At 44.1% G+C, this 22,633-nt stretch overlaps 2 protein-coding genes across 2 annotated transcripts in view; one reads left to right on the top strand and one right to left on the bottom strand.

Annotated features, from left to right (window-relative positions):
- Positions 1-647: 647 nt before the first annotated feature.
- Positions 648-16,828, top strand: LOC307230511 (chitin synthase chs-1-like; the record flags this gene model as incomplete). The annotated part of the gene is made up of 22 exons (XM_080000942.1): positions 648-733; positions 1,751-1,886; positions 2,188-2,376; positions 2,788-3,682; positions 4,164-4,347; positions 4,442-4,537; positions 4,634-4,795; positions 5,010-5,184; positions 5,295-5,393; positions 5,599-5,761; positions 5,946-6,146; positions 6,475-6,590; positions 6,698-6,866; positions 7,210-7,323; positions 7,426-7,683; positions 8,551-8,707; positions 8,855-8,895; positions 9,002-9,066; positions 10,203-10,313; positions 10,398-10,612; positions 10,704-10,791; positions 16,796-16,828. 22 exons carry the CDS (start codon positions 648-650, stop codon positions 16,826-16,828), a joined length of 3,753 nt encoding a protein of 1,250 aa, XP_079857068.1.
- Positions 16,829-19,994: 3,166 nt separating this feature from the next.
- LOC307230427 (formyl peptide receptor-related sequence 4-like) overlaps positions 19,995-22,633 on the bottom strand; it is a gene marked incomplete at both ends in the record, with an annotated part of 3,917 nt that continues 1,278 nt past the window's right edge. The window contains one exon of the mRNA XM_080000820.1: positions 19,995-20,900. Coding sequence (XP_079856946.1) covers positions 19,995-20,900 — 906 coding nt within the window. The remainder of the gene's footprint in view (positions 20,901-22,633) is intronic.

Here is a 22,633-nt window from a genome sequence, read left to right as displayed (position 1 = left end):
CAGCTGGTCGGGACTGACGGCGTCGGTGGCCCTGCCGCCGCGGAGAGGGGGGTGTGCGGGCTTGTGAACGTGCGAGTGACCGAATGTCCGGAGACGTCGGCGGACGCAGGTGGAGCGCTTGCGCGTCGCTGCACCTCCTCGCCGGCCGGGGATCGACGTGCAGCGGCTTGTGAGGGCGGGAGGTCAGGAAGCAGGGAGACAGAGGCTGGAATGCCGCTCGGCTCTTATCTTCTTAACCGTTGACTCGGCCGGCACTTCTGGGGGCAGGGGAGGCTTCGGGGACGGCGCCCGTGGTGCCCCCGTCTGTTCCCCGCGCGATGTCTTGCCTCTGACATGTTAATTTCCAAAGCCATCCGATTTGGAGGGGGAATTTTCCAATGAAATCCCAACAGAGTTACTACCATGTGGCCCAAACCTTGGGAAGGGGGCAGCAGCTTTAAGATATGATAAGATAAGATATTAGACGATCCAGGAAGGGGCTTGGCAGAAAGGGAATAGGATATTCCTAACTGTGTTTTAATTTGTGTATATTCCTGCGCAAAAAGGAATCCTTGTATTTCCGTTCCCTTAGAATGAGGCATTTTAATCTAAATGGGGAGCGGGTACGACGTGTTACAACGTGTTGCAATCTGCAACCTCACCGCGAGATGCCACAAAATTCTACACGCTGCACCGTGAAGGGAAGGCTGCCACCGAGCAACTACCTGCACATTTCCTGCACCACCCTCAAAAGGTAAATCACCTGCAGAATCACTTCAGGATGTAGCTGCCAATGGCCAATGTGACTAATTCACAGAGGCATGAGGATGAGGATGCGTCAAGGTGCATTCTGACAGTTAGTATATAAAGAGAGGTAACGCACTGCTCAAACACATACGAAGAACATGGATGATGAGATACGCTCCACAAAGTAAGACTGGGCTTTTCTTTAATGATTTATAGAACTCAGAGTTGCTCTGAGTTAGTTGCTTCAAATGATTTCATGCAAGAATATTGACGAACCGCAGATCCACAAGTTTAATATCATTTCATTTTCAGTAATTAATTTAGTTGATTAAGTATTTGAGACTTTGCGTTTTCAATTTGAAATTCAAAACACATTTGGTGTTTTATTATTTGTTATATTTTGGAAATTTTAAAAACAATGAGGAAATCAAAAATAAGAAGTTCATTTGATTTTTTTTTTAATCCGGAATTATTGTAATTTTATCATGCAAGTATAATAGTGGAATAGTGCATGTAAAACAGGTCAAGCTAGTATTCAATGCAGCAATTAAAATATCAAAAAAATTATAATTACAATAAACTTATTATTGTCATTGTTCTTCTTCTTCTTCTTCTTCTTCTTCTTCTTCTTCTTCTTCTTCTTCTTCTTCTTCGTATGATTATTATTATTATTATTATTATTATTATTATTATTATTATTATTATTATTATTATTATTATATTGTTATTAATTGTATTGCTGTTGTTCTTCTTCTTCTTATTATTATTATTCATTTTATTATTATTATTATTATTATTATTATTATTATTATTTATAATAATAGTAATAAAAAACATTATAATAATAATTATATAATTATTATTATTATTATTATTATTATTATTATTATTATAAAATAATAATTATAATAATTGTATTATTATCATAATAATAATAATAATAATAATGATTATTATTATTATTATAGTAAGAGTAAAAATGTGTACAATAAAAGTATAAAAGCAACTTTCCTTTCCTTACAAGTCGCCCGTGGGACACTTTCCGCGAGGTTCCAGAAATCAGAGATGAATACACTCCCTGGAAACTGGTCAAGATCCTGAACTTTGTCTTCTTGTCCGTGGCCACGGTTCTGGTGTTTGGTTTGGCCGTATGCAGCAAGGTACACAGACATCGGAACTTTCTATGACAACGAGTCAAGACATACTATTAAGACCATTTTAAATGGAATAATGGAAAATAATGGAAAGGGAAATATAATTGAGAGATTAGATAGATAGATAGATAGATAGATAGATAGATAGATAGATAGATAGATAGATAGATAGATAGATAGATAGATAGATAGATAGATAGATAGATAGATAGATAGATAGATAGATAGATAGATAGATAGATGGATGTGTCTGTGTCTTTTTCCACAAACAAGCCTGACTCGCCTTGACCCTTGGTCTCCGCTTCAGACGTCTTTCCTGCTGCTCGTCACCTTGTCTGGTAACGCCAACCAGACCGTGCCGGCGGAGCAGAAGCCGGTGGCGCTGCTGTGTGTCAGCTGTGCTCTGGTTACGCCCACCGTCTTGCTGCTCCTCAAGAGCATCTGGAAGGCGGCGTTCAAGAGCTCAAAGTTGCCGAAAAAGGGGACGGCTGCTCTGGTGAGTTGAAACCGGTCTAACAGCACCATCACTCACTTTCATACTGCTTTGACGTGTGCCTAAAGGCTCAGAAAAACTGCTGCCAGCTGCTTTGAACGTCCCGGGACGGCCTTCCTGTTTCTATTCAATGGAGCATATTTGAAAATATTAAACGATTAAATGTTTAGTCACACAGAAAAGCATTTAGGGCTGCTTCCTGCTGCGATAATCACTCAGCACTTACCAAAGGTGTAAAAGACACATTCATAAAAGTTGGAGAATATCATGAATAGATCAATTACACAATGACCAACTGTCCTTTGATTGTTCAAAATTCCTTTTGCATTACTTCAAGTATCACAGTCAAGTAGCCTATCATAAATGATGACAAAAGGTAAAACTTTCACTACTTTCCCTCCATCCTCCTCCCAGTTTCTGTTCATAGAGTTCCTGGTGTCACTGGGGTCTGCACTCCTCGCCATAGTGGCCATGCCCTTCCTGGACATTGTGACTAATGTCATGTTGCTGAACGGCATCTCCATCTTCTCCACCATCTTCCAAATTGCAGCCCAATGCACGGCAGGGAATGCAACGCACAGCACGAGGAAACGATTCCTGGTTCCTTCCATCTTTGCCTTTATCCTCATTGTGACGGGTCATGTTCTGTTTTATGTACTGTACTTTGGAAATGGAGAGGGGACAACGGAGATGGGGATCTGGACGGGCTTGGCCGTTGCTGGAACTATTCTGGTTTCACTCACCTGGTGGCAGAACTACACTGGTCTAATCAGCAAAAACAGCAAATATAAATTCCTGAGGGAGCTGTCTGAAGACTTGCGACGCTCCCAGACTGTCACAAACATCATGTGCAGCCTGCTCAGGATATCGGTGACCGCCATTGTTCTGGGAGCCTACGTCCATATGTCCGAAAGGGACTGGACCACGATCCTCTCCGTCCCTCCGGCTGTGCGCAGAGTTGTGGTGATCCTCATCGGGGTCCAGCTGATCTCCTCGGCCCTCTGCCACTGGTTTGCGGTGGTGGCCTGCAAGATGCACGCCCTGCGCCGCTCCTTCATGCTTCCTCTGTACGCCGCCTCCCTGGGCGTCCTGCTTCTGTTCCTCACCCCGGTGTTTGTCTACTTCAGAGACAACAGGTCGAACCTCGGTGCCGGTGACGGCTACACCTTTTCAGAGTACTGTTCCCAAGCGGTGCATGGCAGAAACCACAGCCTGGGCAGCGGCGTGTTCCAGAGGCTTGTACTTGATGTTACACACAATCTGTGCAACTTGGACCTGGACCAGCCAGCTCAGATTGGTCTGCTGACAGGTACGATACTAAGGTTGTAGGGTAAGAGCCAGTTTCATACAGCGTGATACACCGGGATGGGAAGAGATTGATTATTCCAGCTTCACAAAGTTAAAGTCCTGCCATGTTTTGGCTCCTGCCGGCTGATTTCATTCATTAGTCATACCTCTGTGTTATTGCAAATTAGATTGGTTGACACAAAAACTGGGTAGAACTTTTAGTGAGGGAGGTCACCAGGTTCTCACGGTCCTCAGGCCCAGGTCCATGTCCTCAATGTCCAGGTCTGTGACCTGCGACTTTTAGCTCCAACTCAAACGAGGATCATGAGCACATGGGTCCTTAACTGAATCCGGTGTGAAAGACGTTGGTTGGGGCTGAAACCTACAGGACATGGACAGACTTGAGGACCGCACTGGGAAACGCTGGAGTAAGCTACCACCTCCTGGATGCAACGTTCACTGTTCAACGGCTCACTGTTCTTCTGCTCATAACCTTCCTGCAGGTTCAGCAGCGGCTTGGTGGCTCGGCCTCGTACTCGCCACCGCCCACCTGTGGTTCCTCAATCTGCACCGCATTCAGAGAACCGACGACCTGTTTGTCAAACGCATTTACGAGGGAGCCTTTCTGGAGCAGTCCCTGCTCCTCAACACACGCTATAATATTACTGAAAGTAGGAAACGCTACTAGTAAGTGTGTGTTTGTCCTGTTCCGAATAGTCTGCATGTAAATATACTTCATAACACAGAAATCTCTCACAGTTTAAAATATTCTCATTTCTAGTAACAAGCAGACAGACCGGACGAGGCTGTATTTGTGTGCGACCATGTGGCACGAGACCTATGAGGAGATGGTGAAGATCATCATCTCGATGTTCCGGTGAGTAACACCGAATGTACTGTGTAGGTAATGTTATCAATGCATTTGAGGGCGTTAGATTGACGATAACATGGAACAACATGGAACATTCTACAGCCTAGACAAATACAGACCCAAGGACAACAACATGGACCCACCTGAGGGCTTTGAGGCCCATATCCACTTTGACGATGCCTTCAAAGATGTGCCGGGCAGCCAAGGGAGGCACCTCAATGAATACGGAACCACCCTCTTCACGGTCTTGCAGCGAGTCTACGGGTAAGAGCTGTATATACGTATACGTATATTTTTTTATAGATTGACTAAACCAGAAGTATTTTCTTTGATTATCTTACTGAATTATCTAACTAACTAACTAAACTTGGTCAAATGGGCTTTTAACCTCACAATTTACGAATGACTCACGTAAAACGTATATTTATCTAAAGTGAACCGAACTGAACAAAACTCCCTCTCATCCCGTGCCTTCCAGCATCTTCAACGAGGAATACGACGGCCTCTTCCGACGGCCGGGCAACATCCCCAGCCAGAGGATCCTGAAGACGCCGTATGGAGGTCGTCTGGAGGTCACCATGCCACATGGGAACATCATTGTGGTGCACTTCAAGGACCGCAAGCTCATCCGCCACAAGAAGAGGTGGTCCCAGGTATGTCTCATATTTCAAAATCTATTACACGCTACAAGCTTGTGATTGTTTTGTTCTGTCTTGCCTGACTGTATCGATGAATTTCTGCAAATATTGTTTTTGCTCTGTAGATCATGTACATGTACTATCTTCTGGGCTGGAAGCTCACAAACAAATTCTACGGGAAATGGATAAGCAGGGATGAGGAAAGTCTGAAAAAGGGGAAAGAGGTGAGATTAATCACCAGAAGCTCTTGTGACTTCTGTGATCTAAGGTCATGATATTGGTCAGTTAAGGTGCTGCCTGAACCCTTCGGACACATCGGAAGGATTTTTTTTTACAATATTTCATAGTCCACACAGTGCTTACAACGGCAACTGCTATTCTGTCATCTATGACTGATTGTTCTTCTCATTTCGAAAATGTCTTACTCAGGTAATCTCCGAGGAGTTTGAGAACGAGAAGCACAACACCCACATCCTGGCTCTGGACGGCGACACAGACTTCCATCCACCGGCCGTCATGCTGCTGATAGACCGGTTGAACCAGTACCCACTTGTTGGAGCTGCCTGTGGAAGGATTCACCCCACTGGGGGAGGTAGGAATGCAGTGGAAACGATAATGAGGGACCCAATTAGAGTGTAGCCCTGTAAAAAATGTTAAAGGGGTTTCTGCGTTCAGATTTTATCTCAGTTGGAAATCATGTGTAAGTGATGACACCTATGAGAGCAGTCAAATAAACTCACACACTGACAGCAAGTGTTCATGTGTTTTTCCATCAGGTCCCGTGGTTTGGTACCAGAAGTTTGAGTATGCTGTCAGCCATTGGCTGCACAAGACAGCAGAGCATGTGTTTGGCTGCGTGCTGTGCAGTCCAGGCTGCTTCAGCCTGTTCCGCGCCTCCGCCCTCATGGACGACAATGTGATGAAGAAATACACGATCCTGCCCACAGAGGCACGACACCACATCCAGTACGACCAAGGTAGTGGAGCCGCTAGGTATCCCTCCTAAGATGGCAAGAGCCATCGCCGTCACTAGAATAAGTCTTGCTTTTGTTGTTCCTTCATTGGAGGGCCAGATAATTCTGTGTCAGTTGAATTTTGGCTGATTGGTCATCTGCTGATATAAAAATAAAACTATTTCTGGGCTGTTCCCCAAGGTTCAACATATCTGATCCACCCAGAGTGACTATACCTTGAACAAATTTCTATTTCTTGAAGAGAACTGTCATGTATGAGGTAGTCATGTTTTGTTTTAGAATTTCTTACCAGAATAACTCATACAGGTTGCGCACGTCCCTCCCTCCCCAGGTGAGGACCGTTGGCTGTGCACGCTGATGCTGCAGCAGGGCTGGAGGGTGGAGTACAATGCAGCTTCTGACGCCTACACCAACGCCCCAGAGGGCTTCAAGGAATTCTACAACCAGGTCAGTACTGGTTCTAATCTATTAAATTCACCTTTTTGAACCTACTTTTTCTCAGTGTTTGTTTGAATGGAAACTACAAATCCTCTTCTTGTTCCTCTCCTCCACAGCGGCGCCGCTGGGGTCCTTCCTCCCTGGCCAACACCATGGACGTTCTGGGCAGCAGCACCACCATCGCGGGCAGGAACCGCAGCATCTCCAAGCTCTTCCTGCTCTACGAGTTGTTCACCGTGGCTTCAGCCGTGCTGGTTCCTGCCACCATTTGCCTCATGATGTCAGGTCGGATGGGTTTCTTTGACTCTGGGATGTTTGTGTTTTGGCCTAGGCGTGCAAGGTTAATTAAACTAATTATCACATTTAGTTACTTGCTAGTCACCAAACGCTGTTTCCCTAACTTCAACTGAAGGGTGGTGCTAGAGGGAATAGTCAAGGTTCTGGAGAGGCGGGGAGCAATGGGCCAATGGAGCAACCATTTCCCTGAACTGGGCCGTAGATTGTCAGACTAGCATTTTCATTCCCTGTCTCTCTTCCCCTTCCTTCATCTTTAATCTTTCAGGTATCTTGGTTTTTGTGTTTTCGGTTGACCCGAACATATCACTGGTCTTGGCTGTAATCCCTCCAGCGGTCTACCTGGTTATATGCTTCAAATTCAAGTCCGACACTCAGGTGACCGTCGCAGCCTTAATGAGCGTCGTCTACGCCCTCCTCATGCTTGTGATGGTGCTGTCCATCTTTGGTAAAGGTTATTTAAGATCACATTACACAGCCTGAAAAAACACATATGCATTCTTTAACGTTCATGCTTGAACGGAGTTGTGCTTTGTCTTGCTCTGGTCAGGCTCCATGGTGCGGGATGGCACTGTCCTGGCTCCAACCAGCATGTTTTTAATCATTGTGGGGTTGATGTACATCGTCACCGCCGGGCTCCACCCGCAGGAGTTCCACCTGGTGGGCTACGGCCTGGTGTACATCCTCACCATCCCCTCCGCCTACCTGCTGCTGGCCATCTACTCCATTGTCAACATGAACAATGTGTCCTGGGGCACCAGGGAGGGGGGCTCCTCCATGGAGGCAAAGCCAGCCAAAATGAAGAAAGGTGGGTGCACGTTTGAGTTGTGAAGTGGAACAGAAAGGAAAATAATAGGGCTTATTTGTCCAGTGCCAATAGAACCCCATAAGTGCCAATGCAATTGATCCAATGCTGTATTCCAGTGGAACTCGAAAATCACTTATTCTGATCGGTAGCCCCCAACTCCAAACTTCATGTGTTCTGTTGCCTCAGGTTGAGAAGACATGGGTCTACCAAAAAGTGTGTTTGATTTGGCAGCTTGTGAATTCTACAAGCATCTGCACAGGAGCTTAAATGACATAGTCGTTTAGGGTGCTTTTCCACCGCATGTAACCGAAAACACACTGTCCATGGGGTATTTTAAAAAAGGATGTCAAGAAAACCAGAAAAGCTTATCCAGCCACACACCGAGAATCAAGAATACCGTCGCGCTGACAGCCTCCATTGTCCCTGTGTGTGTTGCGTTGGCGATGACATCTCGTCAGTTTCATTTGGAGTCGCAGACTGTCGCAGTACCCTGCAAACCCATGCAAAGGGCACTTTATATCCATGCAAAGGGCACTTTATTCATCGTTAACGGTGTGTGATTTTAAATGGCTCTTCCTTCGTACTTTTCCGAGAAGGACATTGGAGTTCCCACAGATCTAGAATAACTCTCTTGTTTCAAAGTGTGGCCCACACAGTAATGCAAGCCAGCCATCAAATTTTGGCAGGCATAACGATTTTTATGAATAGATTTTTTTTTTGTTTTTCAAAATTGAAATTTATTGTATTATAACTGTGCTACTGAGAATAACCTCAAGTTAACTTTTTAGAAAAACTCTATGAGAGTTACTTATCTGAGCAAAATTTTTTGAAACATATTAATATTCATTTTTCCTTCCCTTGTTACAGCCAAAAGTGCGATCATGGAATTCTTTGGGCAGATTCGATGTTGCAGCAGGCGCCGTGAGGCAGACCAGCCGGAGAGCACTGCTGTGAGCCAGGACAACCAGCAACTTCCACAGAACACTGTGGTGGAGGATGTGGAGATGTCGGTGGAGGTGGACAGGTGATTACCAAGCAGAGACCGCAGGAAAACCGTTTCAAACATCGGCCTCATTTATTCATGTTTTCATGCATGAATTCATGAATACATGGGTGCAATGCAATGGATGAATCACTTTTTCTGACCTTGATTTCCTTGTTTGTTTTTCAGGAGAGATGAACCCATAGCATACTCTGAAACTCCTCACCAAGGTAAGATATGACTTTGTTTTTGGAAGAGGCTGAAAACGCAGCAGCACTCATTCACTGCTTTGCATGATGTCTTTTTCATTTTTGATTAAAAAATTGTCCCCCACAGACTGGATTTCGCAGCTTCAAGTCTTCACGGAGGAGATGCAGCTGGAAGAGCATAATCTGGATATGGTGCGTAGATCTGAGGCCAAAATAAATATATGTAAATATAGTGAGAAACAATGATGAGAAGAGAGCCATTGTTAATGACAATAAAGAATCTTGTTATGCCAGTTATGCCATGAGTTAATCAGGAATTAGGTCATTGTAAACAGGTAGGCCATCAGAATATTATTTAGATGAGACTGGGTTTGACGTAATATATTATATATTATTATATTATATTATATTATATCATATTATATTAAATTACATTATATACAATTATATTATTATATTTTATTAAATTATATTATTATATTATACAACATTATATTATATAAAATTATATAATTGTATTATATTATATTATATTATATTATATTATAAGCAAATATTTCTCAATTTATATTAAATTGGAATGAGAAAGAATAGTTTAAGCTGTACAAATTCATAGAATAAATATTCTATAATGAGTATCAAACAACAGAGTTTTATGGCACACCAACACAATACTAATGACATGATCACAAACAAGTTTTAGAACAGATAAGATCAAAAGCTACTGGAGGCGACTGGCTGGCTACGGGGAAATAGGACACTGAGGGTAATTTATGATCAGAATAGATTGGAATCGTTTAGATAAGACGGGGAAACACCGACTTCTTTCAAATAGTTGAAAATTTGTTGTTATATAAATAATCACAATCAAACCCATTAATGAATCTGAATCCACAGAGCATGTGACAAGAGGGATTTGGGATTTGGGATTTTGAACAAAACAAACAAGTACAAAGCGCAGGAGAAAAATATCTGTGGCAGTGTCGCCTGTCACGCGCCACCCAAGTGATGTTTCCAGGGACCTTTACAGAGGCACAGAAGAAGGGGTAGAAAAAACACACAAGTTCATTGTGGAGAGGGGGCTTGAGAGAACAAGCCCCAGAGCAGATGGACACAGGTCAAGACAGGTCTCCTCTCTCCGAGTGTGTGTGGGGATGGTTGTTTTACCTGTTGCTCGTAAGACCAACTAACGAGCAACAGGTATGCAGCCACTCTGGTCCCCAATTACCTAGACCCAGGTCAGGTGTGGCTTAAGTACATTTGCATAGCTGAGCTGTTTTTGTATTTGTATTTGAATTTTTTGTATTTGAATTGTTCTTGTTCTCCAGGATGAGTGGCAGTTCTGGGTGGAGTTGCAAGAGCGGTACCTGAAACCTTTGCCAGAAGACAAGAAGAAACAGAAGGAAATGGTTGAGGAGCTGAAGGAGCTCCGAAACAAGGTAGCTGTCTGTCCAAATGCCGGCAAATAATAACTTCGAAATGATCTGTTGTCGCCTGTAACAACGCGCCCGTGCGTTTTCCAGGTGTCCTTCTCCTTCTTCTTCTGCAACACCATGTGGCTGGTGGCGACCTTCACCCTGCAGCTGATGAAAAACACCCTCTTCATTAGCATTCCCAAGTTGGACAACCAGCTGCAGAAGACCGGGGAGGAACTGCGCATCGAGCCCCTGGGCTTCATGTTCCTGATCAGCTTCTCCCTGCTGGTTGTCATCCAGTTCGTGGCCATGCTGTACCACAGGTTAGCCTGCGCTGCGCCGCCAACACGTCCCAGGAGCTTCTTCCCCGAACGCCCGAAACACTCATTTCTCCTTTGCCCTCTTCCCATCCAGGATCTACACCATTATTCACTACGTGGCCTTTGTCGGCACAGAGCTCAGCAAAACAACCGGAGTCACAAGAAAACAGAAGAAGAAAAAGGTACATGGAGTAATAATAATAATAATAATAATAATAATAATAATAACAATAACAATAATAATAATAATAATAATAATAATAATAATAATAATAATAATAATAATAAGACATTTACAAATAAAGTATAATTTGTATTATATTACTGTATATACAAACTTACATTTAATCACTGTTTGATGGGGAGGATGTTTCAGTGGTGTATTAATAATAATAATAATAATAATAATTATTATTATTATTATTATTATTATTATTATTATTATAATTATAATTATAATAATAATACATTTACAAATTAAGTATAATTTGAATTATATTACTATATATACAAACTTACATTTAATCACTGTTTGATGGGGAGGATGTTTCAGTGGTGTAGTAGTAATAATAATAATAATAATAATAATAATAATAATAATAATAATAATAATAATAATAATAATAAAAACCTTTATTTGTATGGCACCTTTCATAAACGACATGTAACTCAAAGTGCTTTACATCAATAGAAGTCTGTCAGATAGTGGAAATAAAAGCAGAGCAAGCAAAAGACGATGCATTTACAGAATAGAATAAGTAGAATAATAAAATAATTAAAATAATGAAATTCATACAAAAAACAGGGTAAGAATAATTTTCTTCGGGAGGGATTTGGGATTTTGTTTGGATCCAGATTAGTGTCCGGGCGAGCGATAGTCACTCAGTGTCAACATTTGATGACTCCAAAGTCAAGGAAATGTGGAAAAACCTTGACTGGATTCCATGGAAAGTGTGTATGAACGGTGACGTGCCAAGAGCTGTTAGTAGATGGCTGAATAGAAACATATCAATCCTGACCCTCCAGGTGAAAGATCCTTCAAATTACGGAGATTCCGAAGATGACCACACCAGAAATGATGATGCGGAAGATGATGATGATGCGGAAGATGATGATGATGATGCCAGAGATGATGATGATGCCAGAGATGATGATGCCAGAGATGATGATGCGGGAGATGATGATGGCCGATATGCTGATTTAAGGAGAAGGGGAAATGGAGGGACCATGGTGTAAACAGTCTTGTACTTTTAGCACTTTATGTACATATACACTCTAACCGCCTATGAAAAGTTTGTCTCAGTGAAGGAAAGACTGTTAGTACGATTGCTTAAGTGACACTTAAAGACTAGACATTTGTGGTCATGGACACGGTCTGCGTCCAGAAGAAAGCTGCTCTGGGAATTAAGCAATTATTATTTGCAATTAAACTCTGTGTTTTTATTCACGATTGATGCAATGTTCTATTTATTATATGTATATACTATTTATGTGATTGTGATCATTATGAGGCACAGTTATTTCTGATCTGATGTTAGAAACAGTCTCTTTGTAACATGGAATGTAAAACTCCTGGATGCTGATGTCACCAGCAGTTTGGTAAATGTGTATGTTGCACACCCACACATGAATTGTCCATAACATTGACTATCTTCACAATTGCACTTTTTAAACAACTTTAAAAATCTTTCGGAGAAATGATTAAATAAAGGCATGTGTTTGACACACTTGGACTTCAGGAAGGGGCGTTTTTTCTTTTACAGAATCAGAATCAGCTTCATTGGCCAAGTACGTGTACACATACAAGGAATTTCACTCCGCGTTGTTTTTCCCTTGCTCTCAATGTACCTACACAGAACAGCATTGAGAGAGGCACTGAGGCTTTCTTTTGCAAAAAAAACAAACAAAAACAAAAAAGAACCACAAGTTGTAGTGCGCACCAGCAGAAAGGTATTAGAGAAAGGTTTAATCTTATTTTATCTTTATTTTTTCTTATTAATATTTTTATTCCTATTATCAAAATTAATACTAATAAAAGGACGCCAAAGCAAAGTGGCCCAAAAAGAATGAATCAAGGTTTCTTCCACAATACTATATCGATACAGCAGTGCCAAGTATCGATACTATAACTATTAAGAAGTTAATTTCTAAGAGCCGTTCAGACGGACCGGGGAATCAAACTGCTGCCGGAGCCAGCGGCATCCCTACACACCTCAGGTGTGTGCCATAAAATAAATAAAAGTGGAATTATGAAATAAAAGTCGCCTGAAATAAATAAAAAATATTTTTAAAAACATATTTTTAAAAATAAAATAACTATTTATTTATTTATTTAACAATATTTACTCATTTATATATTTACATTTATTTATATATGTATTTCCTCATTTATTTATTTATTTTAGGGTTCATTTCATCTGCATATGTATGTATTTATTTATCTATTCATTTATTTATTTATTTAATATTGAATCAAATGGCGTTCCATGTACAAGAGGTCAATTCATGTTCTGCTCTTCAAAGGGTAGAAATTGTGATTGTCCCGCCCTGCTCTTGAGTGTCTTCATTTCCTGGTTTTGTGGTTTCCCACCTGTGTGATTGTTTTCCCTTCCTGGATTAGGTCCTAACAGGCCGATCCTGTTTGAGTAAAGACGTGTGTTTAAAGAGATGTTTTTGTTTATCAAAGTTCCTGTGACCGGGTCATGCTGTTGAGTCCTCTTGCCGGTTTTTCCACCAGTCGCTACAGAAACAGTTGTTTGTTGTTCAAAGTTATAATGTAATGTAGTCGTGTCTGTCTCCATCAGTGGTGCTAATGGAATTAGCCACTGGACAGAACCATACACTGGTCAGTGGTGCTAGTTGGGGATGGATGGTAAACACTGGACAGAATCTTCCCCTGGTCGAGGTGCTGGTTGGGGATTGATGGAAGCTACTGGGCAGAACCGTACCCTGGTTGGTGGTGCTAGTTGGGGGATGGATGGTAGACACTGGGCAGAACCGTACCCTGGTTGGTGGTTCTAGTTGGGGATGAAGGATAGACACTGGGCAGAACTGTACGCTGGTCGGTGGTACTAGTTGGAGATGGATTTTAGACACTGGGCAGAACCGTATGCTGGTGGGTAGTGCTAGTTGGGGATGAAGGGTAGACACTGGGCAGAACCGTACCCTGGTCGGTGGTGCTAGTTGGGGATTGATTGTAGACACTTGGTAGAACCGTGCGCTGGTGGGTGGTGCTTGTTGTGGATGGAGGTAGACACTGGGCAGAACCGTACCCTGGTCAGTGGTGATAGTTGTGGATGGATTGTAGACACTGGGCAGAACCATACCCTGGTTGGTGGTGTTAGTAGGGGATGGTTGGTAGACACTGGGCAAAACCGTGCACTGGGGAGCTTCTGGTTAGCATGTGAGGGAGGTAGACTTGTCTAAGGGAGGCTCCCGTGCTTTGCTACTTCTACATAAATCAACTTAAAAAGTACATTAATATTTTTGCCTACAATGCTTGATCTTCAATTTTGAGAAGCAATGAGTCATAATTTGCGAACAAAGAAAGAAGAACGACACACCACACCACCGGGAAAGACAACAGCTACTAAGACCATGATGGCTAACGCTAGCGTTGACTCATGTCTCCTGGCGGACCCGGAGAACTTGCGCAGCATGCTCGTCAACGACCTCAAAGGCACGATCGACGACACTGCAGATGAGGCGCAAACATTCTATGGCCAGAATATCGTTGGTTCAGTGAATCATGAGTAACTTAATGACTGACAGACTAAACAAACATGGGACTGGTGTTGACATAATTTGTGCCAGTAGAACTATTGGTTGTGGACTATGGCCATCATACAGTGGCTGATCCACATAGACCTGATTAATGCCTTTATTGGCCCTTGAAGTCTGTGGCTTGCCTACAATTAGGCTCTGCTGAATTTGAAGTTTATTTTGTGTCAGTTGATACCTCTAGAAACAAAGGAAATAAAGGTTGGCTAAAAAGAAAATTTTTATTCTTCCTACCTCACTTTGTTACACAGGCTTTCACATGGCTGTTGCTATTCTGCCATCTTGTTTCTCCTTACTACTACTCACCAATGGTACTCAATGTGGTTAATACTTTGTGTGTTATAAATCTCATCTCTCTCTTTTAATTTTGTCTCATCTGACTGGCTGTCGTGGGAGCCACCCCTTGTTTTTGTTGATGGACGCACTGGAAGCTTAAGAGTATTTTTTTCGGGCGGTTCTCTTCATTTGGGGAAGTAGACCTCAGATCCTTCGTTTCAGATTTTGTGTTTTGTTTTAATGAGGGTTTAGCCTATAACTTACACTGTAGAGTTAGAAACTGCTTTTTTTCCAAACCATTTTCTTAAACTCCTTCTCTCTAATCTCTACTTTAGTGGCCCCCAACTTCAAACAAAAAACAATAAATGACTCAAACTAGCAATTCCTGTGATGCTTTGAGAGAAGGAGATAACTCTGTTAGATTTGTTTCATGGAACACAAAAGGGTTAAATGGAACAAGTCTGGACTGGACTTAGTCTCATTCAGTTTAAAGTTGTCCATAGGATGCACTAAAATGTTCCCAGACCAGGACTCAAGATGCGATGGCTGTGATCGTCCACAAGCAGACTTACTACACATGTTTGGGGTTTGCCCCAGACTTAGGAGATTTTTGGCGCCATGTGTTTGAGACGCTAACTTAAAGTCCTAGAGATGGAGGTACAACCCTGCCCTCTTCTGGCAATGTTTGGAGTGTCAGCCAAAGCTGTCTTATATGGCCTCGGGGAAAAGGGACGTCATTGCTCTTAGCACTCTTTAAGCGCGTCGTAGAATACTTCTTGGCTGGAAATCTCCTGCCTCACCATCTGGGTCTGCCTTGGTAAAAGGTGTGATGTTTTTCTTCAGCCTTGAAAATATTAAAAATGTTAAATATGAAATATAGACTACACACAGAGGATCATTTTACTAAGAAATGGCAACCTTTCATTTCATACTTGACAACCTGACTGTGTTGCCTCCTGAATGAGGCTCACCTGTCTGGACAGTTGTATTCACTGACCTGGTCCGCCGTCCTGTCTGTTTAGTTGATACCATACTGTAGTTTTATAGCAAAATTACTGTACTATAGAATTTTTATTTATTTATTTATTTATTTATTTATACCGAATTGAACTTTAAGCCTATTTGGGTCAGTGGGTGGATGGGTTTTATTTGAATTTTTGGATATACATACACTTTTGTTGGTTTTCTTGTTTGCCTACGTTTTGTTTGCATTTGTTTTGTGTTGTTTTGCTTTTCTCTCTCCGTTATGATTTTTAAATACGGAAAAATGGAAATACTAGACTCTGATTTCTGTATGCCATGCTGTATTATTTCCCCTCATAAAAATATGTTTATTAAAAAAACAAAAAAAAACAAAAAAAGAAATAAAAGAGCCATACTCTGGTGGGTGGTGCTCGTTGGGGGCGGGTGAACCACAATGTACACAAAAACATGGAACAAAGCCGCGTCGTTTTATTTGAACGCTTTAGAACTTAAATCTGTTTTCGAACCCCATCCGCAAGTCGCGCTCTATCTGCTCCACTTCCCTCCTCGGTTTGGAGTAAGGAAGTGGGACGATGGAGCCAATCATCTAGTTTGAGGAGCAGGGCGGTGGAACCTGTCATCGGGGTGTGGGGGGTTCGGGCATTCCCCTCCTCCGCCGGCCTCCCTCACCTAAGGCTCCATCTTGCCTCATGACTACCAAGGAGAGTGGTGGAGAAAGGGAACAGAGCCAAAGATAAGTTGAAGATAAAGCGTTTCGCGAAGAAGGTTTCCGTATTAAACGTCAGTTAGAGTTGACTCCACTGTGACATCATTTGTTACTTGACACAAAGCAAACTTATCGCAGCCCTCGCCGCTGGCTGCCCCTCCAGCTGTTTTCCTTGTGGTTCCAGGTGTTTCCCTTTCCCCTTGTTTCTCCTGTCTAACCCGCGCGCGTGTGTGTGTGTGCGTGCGTGTGTGCGTGTGTGTGTGTGTGTGTGTGTGTGTGTGTGTGTGTGTGTGTGTGTGTCGGTTTTTGGGGCGTGGCTTCCCGTCCCCATCCTCCCGGCTCCCTGCTCCACCGGTGCACCTGCAGGCATCACCTCTGCTCCAGTATTTGATCCCCAGGCTCTTCACCCCCCCATCACCAGATTGTGGCGTCGCCCTCAGTGGGAGCACACGCTGTACGCCAGCGCCGTCTAGCATACGCTGTACTAACCGTCTCTCAGTGTCCCCGGATCGACTCGCTCCCGACCGCCGGCCGCCGCCTCACTTCCACGCTCCCCGCCCGCTGCACGTACCCGTTCCCCGCCTTCCCTCCTGTGCCGCCGGATCCCTTCTGCCCTTCTTCAACCCCCCCGGGGCAGAAGTACCGGCAAAAAAAATGAAAGTTTTCCTTCATGAGTTTGTAACAATACTCGAGAAATGGGAGTCCTCAAGAGCCGTCTGCTCCTATTTTCGGCAAAGTCAGAATGTTAAAATGTCACGTTTTTTGGCAACGACGCGTTTAAAGTGACACTGACACAGCAGGAATTATTCATATCCTTTGCTTAAGTAGAAACAGAAATACCACCAGAAGGGTATTTCATGAGAATCCCATGTGGTGTGGATGGAATTGGGACTTGGACTACATTTTAGATTAAAGGGAATCTCCAGTTTTTTGGGGGGCGTGTGCGATACGTTCTGCCAGGCAGTCACTCTCTAAGTGAGGTCCGTTTGTGGGAGGAAAAAACAACTTTGAGTTGTGACTTTGACTTTGAGGACCCCCCGCCCCCGCTCGCTGGAGGGGATGTGGTCTAATCGTCGGAGGCTGGTTCCAGTCGCTCCAAGGCAAACAGCCGGACGGCATCCAATCGCCCCCATGCTGGTTCAGGCTGTTGAACTCTGCAGATATCACGTCCTCTTTCCCTCCTTCCTTCTCTGAGGGTCTTGGCGTCTTCCTTTGTTTATTTCTCCTTCGCTTTCGTCTTTCTACAGAAGGAAGTTGATCCCCTAGCCCCCAACCCCCCACCACCCCCACCACCCCCAACCCCGCAGACGCTGTGGAGACTTAGCGTTGCATTTCATCTCCGCTGCCTCTTTAAACGTCGAGCGCGATCGGAGAACAATACCTGTGACACAACATCACTGATCAGGGGCGGATCGTAAAGCGATCAGTATGCACCTTTCTTTCTACGCGTCTGCCCCCTCTTCATGGTAGGCCGTCTGGCAGGTCAGCCAGGTTCCCATGCAGCTATCCAAATACATCTGTTCTGCAGCTCGGTTGCTAGGATGCGTGGCTGCTCGCAGAGGGTTCGGTATCAGATCGGGGCTTCATCCCACCATACGGCCGTGCACTCTTTAATAAGGTAGTCAATCTCTGTGCGGTAATAAAAGTCACTCTGCGAGCTTTGGTAACCAAGCCATTCTTTTTGGGGGGGTAGGGCTTATAAATACGGTACCTTATCTCAGTAAAATAACAAAGAATTTCCACTGGCTTAATATGAAAGGGCTTTTAAAAACTCTTTGGCGTGGTAACATTTCTGGTTCCATTTTCACTTCATCCAGTTTAATGCTGACCCCCGAACCACAAGTTCAGTGTCAAAACAGAAGTAAATGCCCGTCTAGTCTCACTTCCCTCCATTTTCTTCCGGTGTCCAGTTCATCCACACCACACTTCCACTTTCCCCCGCAGAACAGACATTCTCAGAAAGTGTGAAAACAGCCTGTGACCAGGACTTTGTTTTTTGTTTATTGTTTTTATTTATTTCCCCAATAAGAGCATAAATCCTGTATAGGTTGATAAACAGAAAAGAAGAAGGAGTCTTTATTCATCACACAACACACCACACTATAACACATGCTTGCACACACACACACATGCTTTTGATGGTGGCCGGTGAAATGGATTCTCTGCTTTTGACCCATCCTGGCTTGTCCTTCCTCCGGGGGCACAGCCAGGAGCAGTGGGCAGCATACGTGGACGCGCCCGGGGACCAGGTGATAAGTGTCCATTGCTGGTCAGACAATGATGGGTGCATGTTTTTGGTGGGGGTCCTTACTGACGTGAGGTGGAGGAAACCCCATGTGAGCACGGGGAGAACATGCAAACTCCACACAGAAAGGCTCCTATTTGGGAGATAACCCGCCAGAGCACAGTGCCAACAGCGCCCCAGGCGGGAATCAAACCCAGGACCTTCTTGCTGTGAGGCAGCAGTGCAATGCACTGCGCCACCGTGCCACAACATGGCATAAACATGGCATTCTCTTACAATTCATATTGCGTGATGTGGTATACAGCCTGATTAAAAAGAGATTGAGGTAAATAAAATCTGAGTATAAATAAATCAGTTGAAATGCTGTACAGCATGTCTAGAACGGAATTGTGAGTACAAATTATCATCTGAAACCATAACACATACAATTCACATTAAAGCCTCCACACACTGTGCTATTTTGTCGTCTTTTACGTTACGCATTGATTTACTCTGTCAGAAATGGTGAAACAAGTGAGAGTATTGAAATATGGAATACTTGTACAGTATCATTATCACTCAGTTATAAAATTATTACAATTTGGAGACTATTTAGTAACTCCTCGATTCAAACAGCCGATGCTTAATGGCCAACCTGGCAACCATATATGAGGCGTAGCTCGCGGAGCCAGTCCTGTCAGACAACTCGACAGCACCACCACCACACGCTTCCACGCCCTTATGGGCCGGCCTGTTTAAGCAGCCACTCCCTCCTGCCCAACCTGCTTTGCTTCCTGCTTTGCTTCCTGCTTGCTGCACTCCCTCCACCTCCCCTGCATCCACCTGTTGGTCTCCACTCTTCTCTCCAATGGGGGGATTCAAGCTCATCACTGCCATATTTCTAGCTCATTCAGCATGCCTATGTTTCTGTAGCGGGAGGGATGAACAGTACAGCCCAGACGCCCAAACTCAAGCATGCTAAATACATGAAGACCATGTTAAATTCAAACTGAGAGTTGTCTGTCAGAAATAAGAGTTAGTCTGGGCCCTGGATAGGAAATTGATTTCATACTATACTCCAATTGGTAGCTCACCAGCCACATTAAAAGATTATGGCCCAAAATCTCTGCTTCAGAATCCGGGGATCGGCAAGTAGTCAACCGTGACCCTGTCATACTGAACGACCCAAAACAGCAGAACGTTATTCACAAAAGATTCTGTCCAGAACATTTCATTCTCTGGGACTCCCTAAAGTAACTGCACAGTGTGTGGGGGCCTTTAGGGAAAAAAATGGCTGCTCGATCCTTCAACTCAAAGCTTCCAAAATCATAAGTTCAACGAAGCACTTCAGCACTGCTGTCATTATAAATTGTCCACTCAAAGCAGGGATATTTGAGTAAAAGCCCCACAGTTCATCAAACTTTGGCCACATCCACTGGGGGTTGAGCCAGCCTTCTAGTACCATGCGCTATCATCCCGCCACCGGAGCCAGCACTGTCTTCTTGCGTGCGTTCAATGGACTGGCTCGTTCTCCTGTCCTGGTCCTCTGCCAAAGCCGCCCGGTAAACCCCGGTCAGGCTCTGTCGCAACCTGTCCCTCATGTTCAGCCCCATGCAAAAATACAATAACGGATTCACACAGCTGTTGAAGTAGGCAAATCCCTTCGCTACCGGCAGCCCGATCTTTACCGCTGTGCTTTTCTTGTCCACCATCTTGGCCAGAAGGAGGCAGTGATACGGTGCCCAGCACAGGAAGAAGGCGACCACCAACGATGCTAAAATGCGGAGAGGCCGGGACTTCCCGGCGAGCCGCGTGCGCCTGATCCCGAAGCCGGCCAGGATGTAGCAGGTGAGAATGACCGCAAAGGGCAACAGAAAGCCGCATAAGAACCGGATGGAGTAGAGTGCCAGCCTGGTGGAGTTATTTCCCTCTGTGGCCTCTTTCAGCGTGGCCTCAACCGAACACTTGCTCAGGTTGCGCTTGTCCAGGTAGACTTCACGATAGGCAAAGTAAGGGGCGCTGAACATGATCGCCAAGGCCCAGGTGGTCGCGCTCACCAGCCTCGCCACACACAAGTTGCGGTGGCGCTTGGTGAAGATGGGGTGCCAGACGCACATCGCCCTGTCCATACTGATCACAGCCAGCAGGAAAACAGAGCAGAACATGTTGGCGTATTTGAAGAAGCCGTTGAACTTGCAGAGGAAGACACCGAAGGGCCAGTGGTCGAAGAAGAGCTTCTTGACAAGGGAGAGGACTCGTGTCATGCAGAAGATCAGGTCGGCTATTGCCAGATTCACTAGCCACACGTTGGTCACCTTGGGCTGAACATCAGGACAAAATGAGAAGAACAAAATCAATAAAAACTTATTAGCAGTCTACGGGTCTGATCATTCTACTTTTATGTTATTTCTTACAGTTCATTGTGAGACATACATACAGTATATACTGTATATTCACTTCTGGTCAAAAGCTTTAGAACACCTCCATTTGTCCAGTTTTTACTGAAATGAACGCAATTAAATTTCTCAATGTATTCTGAAATCAAAGCATAGAACAAATATAAAAATGAGATTTAAAAAAAAAGAAATCACGGAATTGTTTTGTTTAACAAAATGTAAACCAAAATCGTGGACTCGTCAAAGTAGTCACCTTTTGCAGATATAACAGCTGTAAACACTCGTAGCATTCATTCTCCAATGGAAATGAAATATTGTTGGGGAAGTTCTTCCCAACACTGTTGCATAAGTTCCCACAAATGTGTTGCACTCATAGGTCGCTTTGCTCTCAACCTTCTGTCAAGTTCATCCCAAACCAGCTCCATGGGGTTTAAGTCTGGAGACTGTGCTGGCCATTCTAGGATTTGAAGCCTACCGTATTGTTCTTATCTTCTAAGGTAGTTGTGACGTAGCCTGGAGGTATGTTTTGGGTCATTATCTTGCTGTAGGATGAACCAGGCGCACAGTAGACCAGAGGGTATCACACGGCGCTCCAAAATACTGTGGTAGCCCTATGGTTCAGGGTGCCATTCACTCCGTGCAAGTTCCGGGCTCTGGATCCGGCAAAAGAGCCCCAGACCATCATGCTTCTCCCTCCATGTTTGACAGTTGGTGTCACATACTGAGGAGCCTCCCTTCCAACTACTCAATGGTGTACAAAAACTCTGCGTGGTTAACCCAAGATTCTTCAGAAGTTCGCTGCAGCTCCTTCTGGCCCAGGCCAACCTCTTTTTCTGTTTTGCCCATCTCATATATTGCTTTCTTGGTGCCACTCGACCTGTCAAACCTGAAGCTCCAAGTCTTCACTTCTTAATTGAAACTGAGACTTGCTCACTTCAACCGGTGACAAGCTTCGCTTAAAGCTGTCTTGTGAGCCGCCTATCACACGCGCCGTTGGATCTCACAATTAGTCTTCTGATTCTGTTCTGTGCTTTGGGCCTGCCCGACGTATTCCTGTCAGTTCCTTTTTCATGCTGTACTCACTGACACCTTGGTTCTCTTTGCAATTTCTCTAAAGGAAACACCTACGCTTTTAAGGGTCATAATAGTCTGTCTGTCTTACTTTGTTAATTGCCTTTTTTCCACACCTTTATGTTAGTAACATACTACTTTTCTGCAGTGCAATATTGTCCAAATAATGCTTTAGAGGGTGTAATACCACTGGGACGACCCTCGCCGCCCTATCTGCCTCGTACTTGGTTTGTGTGGCTGCTTTAATTGCAGGCACTCGGGGTGGCCGTGGCAGAGGCTCACCAGCAACACTGCGTGCCAGCGCTCCTTCAGAAACGCTCTTGGAGCTCAGTGGTTCGATCTGCCCTCCCTAGTGAGTCCCCACCGATTAAAGAGGGAGAGGCTCACAACCCAAGCCGTTTAACAAACATTTTATGAAAAATAGACACAAGAGAAGAACTTAAACTACCAGTGGCATGTGTAGTCAGTAAGGTCAGCAGGGTAGGTGGGTGCACGGATGGAGAAGTGTGTGAGTGTGACGCCGCATGGTGCAGCAACACTAACCAAACGTCAACCAAAAGCAAATGGGTGTCTCAGGGAGGGGAGGG

Source organism: Zeus faber, assembly GCF_960531495.2.
Source record: "Zeus faber genome assembly, chromosome: 1".
NCBI lineage: Eukaryota > Metazoa > Chordata > Actinopteri > Zeiformes > Zeidae > Zeus > Zeus faber.
The sequence above is the reverse complement of the archived record's forward strand: the minus strand, read 5'-3'. Positions and strand labels throughout refer to the sequence as shown.